An 18,296-nucleotide genomic window follows, 5' to 3' on the forward strand; every position below is an offset into this window, starting at 1 on the left:
ACGAATCTGTGCTGCTCAATTAAGCTAATAATCTGTACATCTTTGGAATGTGGGAGAAAACTGTCCACCCAGAGGAAACCCATATGGTGAAAACGTAAAAGCTCCTTACAATCAGTAGCAGAAATTGAATTCAGAGCACTGGCACAGTAAAGCAATGTGCTATTCACTACTGTCTCCCCGCTCCCCCCAACATGAGTGACTACTATAGCTGACATTTACAGCAGCCACTGTGATACAGTGGTGGTGGCAGGGAATGTTTAGAACGCAGGTTACTTTGGTTTGGTGCATAGCTTCTTGACTGATGGTGGAAAGACTTGACTATCAGGAGGTGAATTATTCATTGGTTCCTTAAAATTTCATAGCCCGGGGTGGGGGATGTAATGGGGACAAGCTCCCACTACTTATAAATGCTCCCAATGGTGTATATCAGAAATAGCCTCTGACAACTAAAACAAGCTCCTGGCTTTCACGTATGGCTTAGCTACTAAGCTCAATGAAACAGTTTCAACTGACAGGAGAAGTGTCAAAGGCAGGTTACTGGCGCCTTAAAGCCCATTGCTTCTGACAGATGGGGATTGTCAACCATGGTTTGTAGTTCATCTAGGAGAAGAAAAGCTCTGATCTCAAACCTCTGCTGCCTTGCGGCTATACCCACTCATGGGGAAGGCTTCAAGAGTAAACCCTAAGGAAAATCTGGAGCTGGTGTCCCCAAGGCAGTCCTACATTGAGTTCAACGCTAACTGGCAGCTTCTGCGATGCCACTGGTGTCAAACTGGATTGGTCTTTGCCATTCCTTTTGAGTTATCAGCTGCATGGAGGGGAACCTACTGCATTGGCAACAGCTTGCTCACCATATCATACTGCCCTGGCTTGCCTGACTTGTATATACAGCTAAGACACAACATACAGGGTCGATTTTGACCAATAGAGGGGCTTGATCACTCACTGCCTAATATCTAGTCTCTGACCATCTCTTGTCATCTCAGTATTAGCACTTGCGCTTGAATAGTTTCTAGACCTTGCTACACACAAGCATCAGGAATTCTGCAGATGCTGGAAATTCAAGCAACATACATCAAAGTTGCTGGTGAACGCAGCAGGCCAAGCAGCATCTATAGGAAGAGGTGCAGTCGACGTTTCAGGCCGAGACCCTTCGTCCTGACGAAGGGTCTCGGCCTGAAACGTCGACTGCGCCTCTTCCTATAGATGCTGCTAGGCCTGCTGCATTCACCAGCAACTTTGATGTATGTTACACACAAGCATGGTCTGTTTCATTTTCTGAGTTGTGAATGGAAATCCCTAATTCCCTAATTCAGACTTTAAAATTGAAAGAACGTCACCGATGAAGCACTTGAAACGGGCTAGGCATAAAACACTGGCTTGGGGAACTTCTGCAGTGATGTTTTGGTTGTGTGCTTGGGGTGATTGTCCTCAAATAACTATAACACTTCCTTTGTACAAAATGTGATTTGAGTTGTTGTAGGTTTTCCCCTGATACCCACCAAATTCAGTTTCACCACAATTCCTTGATTAGTCAAATGCTGCCATGAGGCCAAAGGCTCACAAAGCTCTGTTGAAGTCTGAAGCAAACTACTTCAAGCAAAATGCAATGGCAATCCGGGCAGTAGTGACACCACTGGTGAGCAAGCGCTGCTGGACACCAGCTTCCACTACTTTGTTGTTGTTTGAGAGTGGACTAATTGATAGCCTGAATTGAAATGAACCTGCTTTTATGAATAGGCACACTTTTCATAGTGTTAGTGGGTGTCAGTATGATAACGATACCAGAATGTCATGGGAACAGAATAAGCTTTTCAACCTTGCAAGATAAGTATGCCATTTTACAAGATAATTGCTGATCTTTGTCAGTACCACTTTCCCATCCTATCCCCACTTTCCTTGAATCCTTTGTTATTCAGAAACCAACCTGTTTTAAATAAAATCAATGATTGAGCTTCCACAGTCTGAGATAAAGAATTCCCAAGGTCCACCTCTTAGAGCGAACAAAGGAATTTCACCTCATTTTAGTTTTAAATTATTTTGAGACTATGACCCCTAGATCTAGACTCCACAGCCCAGAGGAATATTCTCCTCACATCTACCCTGCTGCATCCTCAAATCAATGGAAGAGGTTCTGAGTGAGAAAGACATGTCCAAATCAAACAGATTGGATTGCAATGGAGGCAAATTCAATATCCTTGCAAATTACAGTTGGGAAGGTTTACACTGCAGCAGCAGGACAATTGGAACCCAATGACAATTTTAGAACACTGATTGACGTAACAATACAGAAGAAAGAGCCCTGAAGGGTTTATTTCTCTCCATAGACGCTGCCTCACTGCTGAGTTCCTCCAGCATTTCGAGAACATTGCTCAAGATTTCCAGCATCTGTTTGGCTCATGGTAGGGGATAATTAAACAAACCTCCAAGCCAGAAGATGGGTTCACAAGGAAACAAAAGCTGAAAAAAAAGTTTAGCAATGTTTGTAGAGATCGTGTTAGCCTTTAAAAATGAGTTTTTAAAAGCAAAGTGACTTGAGCAAAGTCAATGTGATTTGTTAAGAGAAAGCCGCAAGTGGCTAATATTTGAAATATTTTTGAGAGGCAATGAGGAGTGTTAGTAAATTAGCAGGGTGTTGGCCTACATGGTTTTTAGCAAAACATTTGACTCACTCTTATATATGTGTGTAACACGCTGTAAGGTTTCACTGCTAATGTAATGGTCTCCCTGTAATGTTTCACCGCTAATGTAATGGCCTTTATGTAATGTTTCATTGCTAATGTAACTGTTTCACTGTAGCAGCAATGTTTGGGTTATGACTAGAGATAACGGGGCTTTGGAATGTGTGCTATCCAATGAGAGGGATGTTGTTCTTTCTTGTGGGTGTGGGAGCAGGGATTTCACAGTCTTTTGTTGGGGAGAGATGGGGAGAGATGAGGAGAGAAGATGCGAATGGAAAGAGTTGGTAGACTGCTGGACGGAGTGGACTTGGAACCAAGGATCAGCTACGCTCGGAGGAGGTCGACGGGGAACAAATGAACGAAACCATGAGCTCCAACGTTGTGCATTAGACTGTTTCATGAGAATGGGCCCTTTTCTTTTTTTGTTTCTTTACTAACCATATAGTCAAATTAAGAATTATAAAGCTCAATCATTTGATCGCATATAGTCTACTGTTATTCCGTGGTACTGATTTGTAACAGGGAACACATTGCGCAGCAACCACCCAAACAAGATTACTTAAATTTGGCCAGGCCGAGGGCTGTCTTCCCCTAGATTAAGTCACTAGCCAAACCGAGAGTTACAATTGTGGGGGCTCGTCCAGGATTTGAACCAGGGACTCTTGCACCCGAAGTGAGAATCATACCCCTATACCAAAAGGGCCCATTCCCATGAAACAGCTGGAGCTCATAGTTGCTACAGAGAAACCATTGCTGCTACAGAGAAACCATTACCTTAGCAATGAAACATTACAGGGAGGCCATTACGTTAGCAGTGAAACCTTACAGCGCGTTACATATGTGCTAAACTGATGGGGGCAGCAAAACCCTATGAGATCCAATGAAAATGACAAATTAGACAAAAAACATCTGCTCAGTCATCAACAGGAGTTTTCATATCTGGCAGGATCTCTGCAATAGAATTCCACAAAACTCAGTGGTAAACTTCTTGTTTTTCATAACTTGGACAAATGTAGGCACTGTGACAAAGAAATAGACCTCTGATACCAAAATTGTCAATGTAGCAATATTCACTGAGGAAGATGTTCCTTGCTACAGGAAAGTACAAAAGTATGGTTATGTGGGCAAATCAAATTCAATATGGAAATGTGCATGTTGGTGAATTTGTGAAGGTTAAACAAGCAAAGAAATGCATGATAAATGGTAAACTGGTTTATTATTGTCACATACACTGAGAAACAGTGGAAATATTTGTCTTGCATACCATTCATACAGATAAAATCATTACAACAATATAATGAGGAAGTACAGGGTAAAACAATAACAGAGTGCAAAATATAGTGTTACTGTCAGAGAGAAAGTGCAGTGCAGGTAGACAATGAGGTGCAAGGTCATAATGAGGTAGATTGTGAAATCAAGAGTTCACCTAATCATACTGAGGAACTATTCAATAGTTTTATAGCAGCAGAATAGAAGCTGTCCTTGAGCCTGCTGCTTGCTATGTGCTTTCATGCTTTTCTAACTTTTGTCCAGTGGTGGGGGAAAAGAGAATATATCTAAGTGGGTGGAGTATTTGATTATGCTGGCTGCTTTACTAAGGCAGCAAGAAGTGTTGACAGTAAAAATGGAAGGGAGACTAATTTCTGGATGTGCTTAGCTGTATACATAACTCTACAGTTTCTTGTGGTTACAGGCAAAACAGTTGCTATACCAAGTTGTGATGCTTCTAAGTACGATACTCTCTATGGTGCATCATTAAAGATTGGTGAGGGACAAAGGGGATGTCAAATTTCTTTAGCCTCCTGAACATGTAGAGGCACTATTGAGCTTTCTTACTCCTGATGTTACCATTGCTGGACTAGGATGATGTTCACTCCTAGGAACTTGAAGCTCTTAACTGCAGCACTATTTATGTAAATAGGAACGGTGTGCAGCACTCCTCTTCCTGAAGTCAATAACCAGTTTTTTTGCTGACAGCGAGGGGAAGGTTACTATCATTACACCATGCACTAGGCTCTCCATCTCCTTCCAGTTCTCTGACTCAATGTTGTATGAGATAAGGTCCATTATGGTGGTATCATCTGCAAACTTGTAGCAGTTTGGAGTGTATACAGGGAGCACAGTAAGGAGCTGAGGACACTGCCTTGTGGAGAACCAATGCTGAGGACAATTATGGTGGAGGTGTTGCAGCCTATCCTTAACCATTGTAGCCCATTGATTAAGAAGTCAAAGATCCGTATGCAACGGGAGATGTTGAGTCCCAGGACTAGAAATTTGGAAATGATTTTGCTTGGAATTATAGCACTGAAAAAGGAGCTGTAGTCAATAAACAATTATCTAACATAAATGTCTTCACTGTCCAGATGCTCCAGATACGAGTACAGTGAGATGAGATTTGCTGTAGACATGTTTCAGCTGTATGAGAATTGTAACAGGTTGAGGTTGTCGGGGAGGCTGGAATTAATGCATGCCATGACTAGCATCTTGAGGCACTTCATGATGGTGGATGTCAGAACCTCCAGCAGTAGCCATTAAGGCATGAGCAGAGGGACTGTTTAGTGAATGTTCCCAGACTTGACTGTTCAGTGATTTGTGCCAAGAAATTACATGAACTGGCAATGCAGGATTTAATATGAAACATTGAGGACTTATTGTGCGAATTTCATCAAATGATTACCTTAACTAGAATTTTTAACAGTGTAAAATTCTCCAAACTAGTCACAATTCCAAGTGGACCACATTATAACATCAATTGAATTTTACATCTAACAATACTATAATTTCCAGTGCAAAACTTCAAGAAATGCAGTTTATAGAACAATTAATGACAGTTGATTCCTATTAAACATCTCAAATAATTTCTATCCCACTTTTTACTCTTGTGTTTACCATTACTCCTCTCTTTCATTTCAGATCTCTCATGAAGTAACATTTCTCTAGAGACCAGATGAGCTGATTTCAAGACCTTGATTAATTCCACACTCTCTAAACATAATTAGGTGCAGACAGCCAAGGTAAATGATGAAATCAGAATTCATCTGCCAGCACTCTGTGATTCACTATGTTCAAGTATTAGTCTGCTGCCCCATTCAATGATATCACAAAGCATCATCATCATCTCAGATGAAGTTTTGAATACATAACCATCATCCACTATATCCTTCCATTATAACCTTATGTGATTATGTTTTAAATTTCCTCCATGCTCTTCTTAAGAGCAGTGACACTGGTAAAATATAATCCCACTGTGGTTAAATCTTCCAAGAGGCCATTCCTCAACTTTAAGCCTAGTCAGTAAAAGCTGTGGGCTATTAACTATGGAGAACTCCAGACTAGAACCTCTCCTTATTCTCACCTACCATCAACACAAATACAGTTTCCAAGTTAATAAATAATAGCAGCAGAACAAAACAATTATTTTCTCCTCTCTTTAATCCAGAATCTGAAGCCAATTTTTAGATCACAAATGTTGTAGAAAACAGAGTAACAATAGAAAATGGAGTAAGAATAAATAGTTCCTACTCATATTAAGAGGTTGTGGCTAGTGAGGTGAATTAACTATACATAATACATATTATGTTGGAAAAATGAAATTATCCACTTTGGATAAATATAAACATCAAATATATATATTTTTCAAATGTTAAAATATTGGGAAAGTGTTCACATTCAAAGACAATTAGGAGTCTTTTACAGACACAATGGGAACTAAGAAGCAGGTATGGAAAGCTATTAGGAAGACCAATTATTACCTTTTATTGTAAAAGATGAGTGAAGATGTACTTTGCCACAATTATTAAAAGTCCTGGTGAAACTAGGCCTAAAGAATCATGTATAGTTTTATTTTCCTAACAGTAACACTACCAATCATTTACCATACTTGGTCCTGCGCTGGCTGGTCTCTCATATGAAGAAAGTTTGAGCAGGCTAGGCCTTGTTTCTTTACAGTTTAAAAGAATGAGAGACACCTCAATGGAACATACAAAATTCTTAAGACCAGGCTGGGAAGGCTAAAACTAATGTTCACATCCCCAAATAACATTGAGGACTGAAATGAAGAGAAACTGCCTCTCTTGGAAGGTGACTACGTGGTAGGCTCAACCCCAGAGGGCATGAGTTCTGACGAAAGGTCTCGGCCCGAAACGTCAACTGTACCTCTTCCTGTAGATGCTGACTGACCTGCTGCGTTCCACCAGCATTTTGTCTGTGTTCCCAGAGGGCTTTGTAGTTTGATTCATTGATTTCATTAAAAACTGAGATTGATCATTTTTTGTACATTGGAGCAATTCAAGGTAAGAGCATGAAAATAGATGAGTAGATCACCCATGATTCTATAAAATTTTGGAATGAGCCCAAAGGGCCAATGTTCCCATATTTTTAAGCATCAGATGACATTATCTAATACCAGAAGCTCTGAGGTTCCTACTCTGGTATGCACTAGTTATCTTCATTAGCTGGGATAGTAGAGTAATATATGTGAACACAAGTACAAAATATGATTTTTTTTCCAAAGAATTCAATGTTTTAATTTATTGGCCATTGTTCCTTTCAAAGTACATATGATGACTGCAATCTGACAGACAACAAAATAACCTATTCATGTATCAGTACAGTGGAGAAACAGACCATTCAGTTCACAATGTCAAACTAACTCTATCTGCCTGTGTGTGCCCATTGATCATGTGCCTATCTAAATACTGCTATCGACCCGCTTCCACTACTTCCCCTGGTAGCACACTCCGTAAAAAGAACATTCAGACTCAGATTCATTTATTCATCACATGTGCTCTACATTGAAACAGACAGTGAAATGCGTCATTTACATTAACAAACAACACAACCCAAGGATGTGCTGGGGCAGCCCGCAAGCGTCACCACACATTCCAGCACCAACATAGTGTGCCACCCATTTTCACAGAACACACAAGCAACAACAAAACAAGCCCTTACCTCCCTCCCACCCACGCACACACATATGGACAATCTTCTAATTCCAGAACAGGCCTCCTAAATTTCCCTTAAGCTTTCTCCTATCACGTTAAAGCTACGTTTTCTTATATTTGACATTTCCCACCTGGAGAAGAAGACTGACTATGTTACCCATCTATGCCTCTCATAATTTTATGTATTTCTGTCAAGTCACCCTTTAGCCTCTGGTGTCCAGAGAAAATAATCCAAGTTTTATCTAACCTCACCTTTTACCCAAGCAACATCCTGTTGAACTTCTTCTCCACCCTCTCCAAAGCTTCTACATGCCTCCTGTAATATGGCATCCAGAATCACACAAAATACGCCAAATGTGGTTGAACAAAGGTTTTAAAGAACTGCAAAATAACTTTCTGAATTTTATACTCAACTCCTGACTGATGAAGGTACTCCAGGTAGTGACCAAACTTTACAGTACATAACTGGTCTCATTCAAATCAATGCTATGTTCATGCTATTGTGTATTCTAATATCACTTTAATTCTCTGCTGTACTCAAAACTCTGTTATACAGTATTCAGCACCTAATTTCATACTGAATAAACTGTTTGTAGCCTCTCCCGCTAAGTAGCATTCTGCCAAGATCATAAATAGAATGCTCCACTATGGGCCTCGATCACTATCTGCCTCATTCAAATATTTCAATTGACAATGGAAAATAGTAGACATGAAGCAATTTGCCACAGAACTCAAATTACTGAACAGTTGAACCTGAATTGAAATTAATGTTACTGTTAAAGTATCATCCTGCAGTGATTTCTGGTTAAATTATTCAGGCCAATGTTATAAGTTATTTGGGGCCAACTGAAATAACAGACGATATGGTTTTGCTACTCTATTATCGACTGTTCAATTTCTGCAACTTCGTTATGCTCCAAGTTGCACTTCATGAGCAGAATATAGACTTAAAAGCCAAACACTAAATAAGGAGCAATTCTAAGATACTGAGGGGAGTGAAGAGACTGACCTCAGCCTTTGGAAAATGAGATGCCAATAAAGGACCAGTACTCAATGGAAAGGCACTTTTATGGTGCCATTTTAACTATAATTTAAATACACTTACAATGCCTGGTAAATAGGTAATGCAAACACTTCTTTGAAATCCCATACTTCCCATCTCACACAAATCACTACGAATTAAAATTTCATATTCCAGAAAGAAAGAATCCAAAAGACTACTTATTCAACAGCAGAGACACCCAACATATCTGATATCTTCATTAAATTATTTAATATGGTACTGGCTCAATTTTTTTCGAATGGCTGTGACTAAACCATAGAATCCCATCATCATCTGCAAGAGTGTCAAAACAGTGCTATTGAAAATTTGTCATTGTGGAGCTCAGTTTGTTCAAACATGTATAAATAAGGCACTTGGAAAATTCATCTCGTCACTTGAGACTTGAGAGCTGAGGTGCCAGTTGGTAAAAGTGTGTACACAGCTGCCGAACTTTCACCAGGTAAAAGAAAGAAAGGATAATTATAGGGCAAGGATCTTTATTGCTTATGGAAGCACAATTACCATCTCTGCCAGGGTACAGCATTTAATTATTTAGCTATATAGCTATAGTAGACCCTTTCGGTCCTTGATGCCATGCCGCCCCAGCAACTCCCAACAAATCTGATTAACCCAATCACAAGACAATATACATTGACCAATTAATGTACCTGGTACACTTTTGGACTGTGGGAAACTGGAGGACCCAGAGAAAATTCACCCATTCCACAGGGAGGATGTACAGAGACTCCTTACAGCAGGGGTCCCCAATCTTTTTTGCACCGCGGACTGGTTTATTATTGACAATATTCTTGTGGACTGGCCAACCAGGGTGGGGGGGGGGGCTGCCAACGGACAAGAGTAGCAGTCAAATAAGTTGTGTTTACCCCAATAAAGACGACCATGACCATGAAGCCTTGCGTAGGCACCTGTGTGCGCATGCGTGTACGTGCCGATTTTTTTCTACAAATCGTTTTTGGCAATTCTGTTCAGTGAAACTACACTATACATACATTATTTCTACTTTATATAGGCTGTATATTTATCGTATCATTCCTGCTTTTACTATATGTCAGTGTTATTTTAGTTTTTATGTAACACAGTGCATAAATATAGTGCTAAGTCAATTATAAGTCACTTATAAGCCAATAGCATCATAACATTAAACACACAGTGCATATCTTCCCCGTATGAACATACAAAATCATTGCAACACACCAATATCGCTGAATCAGTGGGAGCCCTGGGCTTGTTTCCCTGCAACATCGAGGGGAGATGGGAGACAGCGATACTTGAATGGGAGTTCCTTATGTCCAGTCTATTCTGCAATTTAGTCTTCGTTGCATTCATTGCAGAAAAGCCCGCCTTGCAGAGATATGTTGGAGGAAATGAAAGCAACGTTTTCAGTGCTTTCGTGGCTATCTCAGGATATTTAGCCTTGACTTTGATCCGGAATGCCGGCAGAGATGTTATGTCAAACGTACTTTTCAGTCCGCCGTCATCTGCAAGCTCGAGGAGTTGATCTTCTTCTCGCGCTGACATGGATGACGTGTGGGTAATGACCTCACATGCGTAATGACCTCGCATGCGTTCAAGTTCAACAGTGCGTGACAGGGAATGAGGAAAGGTGCAGCTGACTCATATTGCCATATCATATCGTTTCCTCGCAGCCCGGTAGCACATGCTTTGCGGCCCGGTGGTTGGGGACCGCTGCCTTACAGAACAGTGCCAGAAACGAACTCCGAACTCTGGAACACCCCTAAATGTGATAGTGTTGCACTAACTGTTATAAGTATTCTGAAAGTCATTACCAAAAAAAACTGTCCCAAAATCTTCCAGCATCCCATATTACACTGCAAAAATATACAAAACCCATTTACAGAAAAGTTGGGATATTTTCCAAAATGCAATAAAAACAAAAATCAGTGATATGTTAATTCACGTGAACCTTTATTTAACTGACATAAGTACAAAGAAAAGATTTTCAATAGTTTTACTGACCAACTTAATTGTATTTTGTAAATATACACAAATTTAGAACTTGATAGCTGCGACACACTCAACAAAAGTTGGGACAGAGTTAAAATAAGATTGAAAAGTGCACAGAATATTCAAGTAACACCGGTTTGGAAGACTCCACATTAAGCAGGCTAATTGATAGCAGGTGAGGTATCATGACTGGGTATAAAAGTAGCGTCCATCAAAGGCTCAGTCTTTGCAAGCAAGGATGGGTCGTGGCTCACCGCTTTGTGCCAAAATTCGTGAGAGAATTGTTAGTCAGTTCAAAAGGAACATTTCTCAACGCAAGATTGCAGAGAATTTATGTCTTTCAACATCTATAGCACATAGTATTGTGTAAAGATTCAGAGAATTCAGAGACATCTCAGTGCGTAAAGGGCAAGGTTGGAAACCACTGTTGAATGCACGTGATCTTCGAGCCCTCAGGCGGCACTGCCTAAGAAACCGTCATGCTACTGTGACAATTATAGCCACCTGGGCTCGGGAGTACTTTGGAAAACCATTGTCACTCAACACAGTCCGTGACTGCATCCAGAAATGCAACTTGAAACTGTATTACGCAAGGAGAAAGCCATACATCAACTCTATACAGAAACGCCGGCGAGTTCTCTGGGCCCTGAGCTCATCTCAGATGGACCAAGAGACCGTGGAACCGTGTGCTGTGGTCAGATGAGTCCACATTTCAGCTAGTTTTCGGAAAAAACGGGCGTCGAGTTCTCTCTGCCAAAGATAAAAATGACCATCCAGATTGGTATCAGCGAAAGGTGCAAAAGCCAGCATCTGTGATGGTATGGGGTGCATCAGCGCCCACGGCATGGGTGAGTTGCATGAATGTAAAGGTACCATTGACTATGAGGCCTATATTAGGATTTTAGAGAGACATATGTTGCCATCAAGGCGATGTCTCTTCCCGGGACGTCCACGCTTATTTCAGCAGGACAATGTCAGACCACATTCTGCAGGGCTACAACAGCATGGCTTTGTAGACACAGAATGCACGTGCTTGACTGGCCTGCTGCCAGTCCAGATCTATCTCCTATTGAAAATGTATGGCGCATCATGAAGAGCAGAATCAGACAACGGAGACCACGGACTGTTGAGCAGCTGAAGTCTTATATCAAGCAAGAATGGACAAAATTTCCAATTGCAAATCTACTACACTTATTATCCTCAGTTCCAAAATGATTAAAAAGTGTTATTGAAAGGAAAGGTGACGTAACACAATGGGTAAACATGCCTCTGTCCCAACTTTTGTTGAGTGTGTTGCAGCCATCAAATTCTAAATTTGTGTATGTTTACAAAATACAATTAAGTTGGTCAGTAAAACTATTGAAAATCTTTTCTTTGTACTTTTGTCAGTTAAATAAAGTTTCATGTGAATTAACATATCACAGATTTTTGTTTTTATTGCATTTTGGAAAATATCCCAACTTTTCTGGAAATGGGGTTTGTAGTAAAACTTCTGTTTTTATTTTTAACATTGACCAACATTCTTTGCTGCTGCAAAACAACAAAGTTCATAATATATGTCAATGATAATAAGTCCAAGCCTGATGAGTCGAGGCAACAATCCAATTTCAGGTTTCAGCCAAATAAACCACAAGCTCAAAGAATTGCTAACATCAACCGAACTCTCCATGTAATTCGTAAGCAGTGATAATAGCATCCCTAAACATTCATTTCCCAGCTCCTGGTGAATTATGAAGGAATCTTTCTCTCTATAATTATCTTTTATATAAACTACTACTGTCTGTAATTCTGTTCCTCAAGTTGAATGATCCTTCATCCCAAATAAGACCTGGAACTTACTCAGATATTTGGAAAAGCAGATTACCATATCATACAATCCAACAACTGTGGTTATATAGCATTTCCAATGTTAACATGTCCACACTGTCCTTACACATCTGGAGAAGAAGGATGCGTATGTGAGAATGCTGTTCTTGGACAACAGTTCAGCATTCAACACCATAAATCCTTCCAGGCATGACAAGAAACTCAGAGACCTTGGCCTTTACCCCGCCTTGTGCATCTGGATCCTGGACTTTCTGTCAGATCGCTGGCAAGTGGTAAGAGTGGGCTCCCTTACCTCTACCCCTCTGACCCTCAACACAGGTGCCCCTTAGACTGTGTCCTAAGCCCCCTCCTTTACTCTCTGTATACCCATGACTGTGTTGCCATCCACAGCTCCAATCTGTAAATTAAATTTTCTGACAATACTATACTGATTGGCCTAATCTCAAATAAAAATAAGGCACTCGACAGAGAAGAAGTCATCACCCTGACACGGTGGTATCAAGAAAACAACCTCTCCCTCAATGTCACAAAAACGAAAGAGCTGGTTGTGGACTACAGGAGGAATAGAGACAGGCTAACCCCTACCGACAACAATGGATCTGGGGTTGAGAGGGTGAACAGCTTTAAGTTCCTTGGCATAAACATCACCAAGGATCTCATGTGGTCTGTACATTACGGCTGTGTGGTGAAAAAGGCACAAAAGCCCCCAAATCCTTAGAACTTTCTACAGGGGCACAATTGAGAGCATCCTGACTGACTGCATCAAGGCCTGGTATGGGAACTGTACTTCTGTCAACCGCAGAACCCTGCGGACAGCCCAGCGCACCTGTAGTTTTGAACTTCCCATGATTCAGGACATTTACAAAGTCAGGTGTGTAATAAAGGCCCGAAGGATCATTGGGGGACCCACATCACCCCAACCACAAACTGTTCTAGCTGCCACCATCCAGGAAGCAGTACCACAGCATAAAAGCCAAGACCAACAAGCTCCTGGACAGCTTCTTCCACCAGGCCATCAGACTGATTAATTCATGCTGACACAACTATATTTCTATGTTATACTGTTGTACATACTATTATAAATTGCTATAAATTGCACATTTAAATGGAGAAGTAATGTAAATATTTTACTCCTCTTGCATATGAAGGATGTAAGCAATAAAATCAATTCAATTCAAAAGATCCTGATGTTCTGTTTGACAGTTCAGAAAACATGACTTCTCTAGAAATTGAATACTATAATGGATTTTGAGCTTTTGAAAGTGGAATAGAGTGAAGGGTGTGATTGCACTGGAGAGTGCAGAGGAGATTCACTTAGATGATACATGGTTTGGAGACCTTTAGTTGCAAAGAGATTGGAATAGACTGGGTTTGTTTTCCCTGGACACTGGAGGTTAAGGGCTAACCTGATAAAAGTTTACAAGATTATGGGAGGCATAGACAGTCAAAACCTTTTATCCATGATAAATGCAGGGCAGCACAGTTGTACTGTTAGTGTAACACTATTACAGCACCAGTGACCCGGGTTCAGTTTCAGTAAGGAGTTTGTACATTTGCTCTGTGACCATGTGGGTTTCCTCCAGGTGTTCTCACATTCCAAAGGGTTAGTAGAAACACTAGAGATCAAATGACTAAAAAGGTAGCCATTACAAGATGAAAGAGGCACAAAAGGCAATCTAGATGTCGTTTCCCCTATTCTTTTTAATGATCAATATTTGTTCTAATTTATTTCCATAAAGAACAGTTTTCCAACACTCTGCACACTCTCATAGAATGACAACTACTATTGCTGCCAATGCAGAATTTTGGTTATCCTACAATGGATGGAAACAAGAGAAAACTCGAAGTTATGTCAAGTGTTAAAAATCTTTAAAGTTTTTAAAAAGTAAAGGCAATGGTAACAGATCACAAACTGGATTCATGTGCCTCAGGCACTCTCTACTGGTTGTGTTTAACTGTGATAAAGAAACTAAATGAATCTACTCAGGTTCTAATTCTCTTATTTTGAACTATTTTGTGTGGAAATACAAGCTGTCCATCTGCCTCATACAACCCACTTTGTAACACTGTTACTTGTTGGTTTTTTTTCTTAAATGTTATGCTCTGTACTCTGTACTTAGTGCAATTGGTTGCAGAACAATTTCACATTATTTTGGAAGGTATGGTGAAATTATGAACGATGACAGAATGATAAAATGAACCTGGCATTAGAACAATCATAGCTTTATAAATTGCTGAATTATAAGTAACTGCATAGTCAAGTCTGGCATACCTAATTAACACATACTTGTGCATTAGTGATCAAGTCAAATGCACTTACAAATGCTGTTCTGGTGAAATTTAATCATATCCCGTAGAGTGATTTGCATGTTGCCTCAACATATTTTTATAAAAATACTTGCAAATTTCATCCCTTTCAATCATTTTGTATTCCAATCCCAACTCACACTGCCTCAACAGGTTGTAAAATACATAGTCATCAACAACAGTTTCAACATTCTATTTCTTTTGCTCACAGACAGAGAGTCTGAAACTAAAACAGACCTTCAACCCATCAAGTCAGACCCATCATTAGATATGCATTTTAGCCCTACCCCTGTTACTCTCCTTACATTCCCATCAATTTACCCCTATATTTGACTACTCATCTGCACAATAGGAATAACTTATGGTCTGCAGTTAACCTGCACATTTTGGGAATGTACCAGGAACAGGGAATTGGCACCATTTTACTGACTGCATTGTAGGAGGTCAGGAGTGAACCTGGGTCACTTGAGCCAATAGGCCACAGTTCTACTAGCTTCGTCACTCTACCTCACAACAAATGTACTACCCAAAAGGGTGTTGAAAACAGATTCAATGGCTTTAAATAGGAATCAGATTTGCAAGGAAAAAATCAAGAAAACAGAATTAAAGGACATCTACTTAAAAATGCCAGTGCAAGCTTAATGGACCATCTAATTCTATCTAATTCTATTATACTGTCCAACTATTGAACATAATTTTGTTTTCACGTTAACAGAAGTAGGACTGTGGCTGAATAACCCCAACTAGGGTCAGGAAAAATCAACCACAGGATCTCTGCTTCACTACATTCAATATAACTGTAGATCAAAACAATTTTCCTTTTTTCTCTTATCGTTAGAGACTTTGTCAGTTTTCATACTATTGAAGTGACCGCATTTCAAATATCTAATTAATTGTAAAATATCCTGGGTGTACTGAAGGGGGCATGAAAACATCACATAAATGCAAAAATCATTAATTTCTTCATTTTTCTTCAAATTTCAACAAAACATCAGAAATCTCAAATGCACAACACAACTGATATTTGAATATAACCATAATATAATATCTGCAATACTGAGAAATTCAACTTCATGTTTTCAACTTGTATCAAAACTACAAAATACTCATCAATAGCACATTATTGCAATTACAAAAGATATTGATGTTCTTTTCACCACTCTTGCACCTTTTAGCATTACCTGTAATCCTCATACAATGACACATTACCCTTATACCCCCACCTATCATTCTCCTATTGCCCTCAGTTTGCAAATCAGCCCTCACTACCTCTGCATGCTTACCTATTGTACTTACAATAACCCCCATTAAGTATTCTTGTCAGTTTTGCATCTCACTTAATACTCCTGTCACTTTTAACATAGAAAGTATAAATGGAGTGTTGATAGTTGGCATAGACTCAGCAGGCTAAAGGAACTACTTCTCTGTCTTTGTCCCTAACCTTCAAGACCTTAATGTTGCCTCTTCATCCATTCGTTCCTCTATCACTTTCACCCATAACCCACCAGTCTCCTGTCATTTATGCTTCCTCTACACAGTCCATCACTCATGTTGGTAGTCATCATATGCCACCCTTAACCCCTATACATTATCCCACCATCAACATTTCACCACTAACATCCTTGCTCCTTATCCTTCACCCCCATCACTTTTGCCCCTCACCCGTCATCCCATCGCCCTTGCCACCACTTATCACCGTTGCTCCTATGTGTCACCTTTACCCATCATCCCAACACTCTTATTCCTTAACCTTCATTCCGTTACATGGACCCCTACCTGACAGGCCCATCAGAACTGCTCACTCATCTGCCTGGCATCTTGGCATCTTCACCCTTACCCAGTCAACTACACCCTCACCCAATTGTTACCCATAACCCCAGGGACCTTTACTTCACTTTTACCTCAACTTGCCACCCCAGCATTTCTACAACCCTTACTCCCTCCTTCACATCACTCCTACCTGCCCCTGCATCCATCCATCTGTCACCCTGTCACTTTTGCCCATTACTACTTGCACCATTACTTATTACCTAATCCATTCTTCCCCTCTACCCATTCTACCACCACACCCATACTTGCCAGTCACCCTGACCCCTACCCGTTTACACTTGCCCACCAGCTACACCTGTGCCTCAACCCGTCACACATTCCAGTTCATTGGGGCCCTGGCTATCACTTTTCCTGGTTCACCCACTCTCTTCCTTACCCGACTTTTTAACCCATTGCTCTTCTCACCTCCTTCCTCCCGTCGCTGTTACCCTCATAGCGTTCGTCAGTGCCCACTGTTTTTCAACGTCCCCCTGCTCTCTTCTTGCCTGCCTTACACCTTCTCTTCATCGCCTTCAGTTTCTCGCTTGCCTCCTTCTCCCTTTCCCCGGATACGAGTTGTCCCCAGTGTTATTAACCCATCCACCCCTACCCATCCGGCTCAATGCTCACCTCATACTGGATGTACTGTTTGCGCCATTCCGGCGTGATGTGCGCTGATAAATGTTCGGCAAATTTCATGACTGGTGGAAGATTGTTCTTTTTAAATTTGAAAAATCCCAACAGTGACTTTGGGACATCTGCTAACTAAACAGCATTACCGAGCGAGAGATAACAGTTCGCTCCGCGTGTTGTCGTTGATAGTGCTGCTCCCTCCCTCACACGGACACAGACAGCGACTGTCTACCAATGATCCGCCATCTTACTGACAATACACTCATCAGTGACCGCGCACGGTCTCGCCGGGCGGATGAGGGCGCGCGCGCGCGCACACCGCCGCCCCCTGCTGGTCGCTGTAAAGCGTCGGTGCGTCACCGCCTGCGGCCAGGGAGAGAGTCACGCTGCAGCGGCGGGCGGTGCATAGCACCTGTTCTGGTTTAGCGCCGCACCGCCTCGCTCCTTCTCATTCCGGCCTGGGTCTCCGAGCTGCTGCTGGGAAGCCGCCGGCAGCTTTGGGATGGGAGTGTCGGCCTCGGGCTGTCACTTTTACTGTGTGTTCTTATCATTATATATACATATATAAATTGAATTGCTGATTCACACAGCAAATCTATAGGCAGCCTTAATTGAAGTCCCCCTGGGCACCATGCAGCAAAGTAAATGTATACATGATGGAAAAGTGAAGCAAAAGCTTACTTTTTAAAATGTTTCATTGGTAGGATAATTTCTAGCTAAAGCAGCCAGCAGGAAAGATACTAGATGTTTTTTTGTTACAGAGAATGAAGAAGCTGCATTCAGAGACGCGCCATCAACGTTGCAGAGCAAGGCAGCAGGTGCATTGGAGTACCCCCACCTACATGTTCCTTTCGCACCATCCTGACTTGGAAATATATCACCCATCCTTCTCCACTGGGCGTAAATACTGGAATTTCTTCCCTAGCAATACGATGGGAGCACGTTCACCAAAAGGAAAGACTGAGATGTTAGCCTACCACCACCTTCCTCAAAGGTTAACATAGAAAAGAGAAGTCATGAATATGAGACATTCTGCAGATGCTGGAAATTCTTTCTACCTGTAACAAT

General features: G+C 41.0%; 1 protein-coding gene across 1 annotated transcript in view; it reads right to left on the minus strand.

The window, feature by feature from the left end:
• The window catches only part of LOC134354636 (xenotropic and polytropic retrovirus receptor 1 homolog), a 411,898-nt gene extending 394,418 nt beyond the window's left edge, over nucleotides 1-17,480 (minus strand). Inside the window, exon 1 of the mRNA XM_063063679.1 lies at nucleotides 17,226-17,480. Within this exon, the coding sequence (XP_062919749.1) occupies nucleotides 17,226-17,294 (69 nt within the window). The 5' untranslated portion in view covers nucleotides 17,295-17,480. The remainder of the gene's footprint in view (nucleotides 1-17,225) is intronic.
• Between the last annotated feature and the right edge of the window lie 816 nt (nucleotides 17,481-18,296).

Source organism: Mobula hypostoma, chromosome 12 (genome assembly GCF_963921235.1).
Source record: "Mobula hypostoma chromosome 12, sMobHyp1.1, whole genome shotgun sequence".
Classification (NCBI taxonomy): domain Eukaryota; kingdom Metazoa; phylum Chordata; class Chondrichthyes; order Myliobatiformes; family Myliobatidae; genus Mobula; species Mobula hypostoma.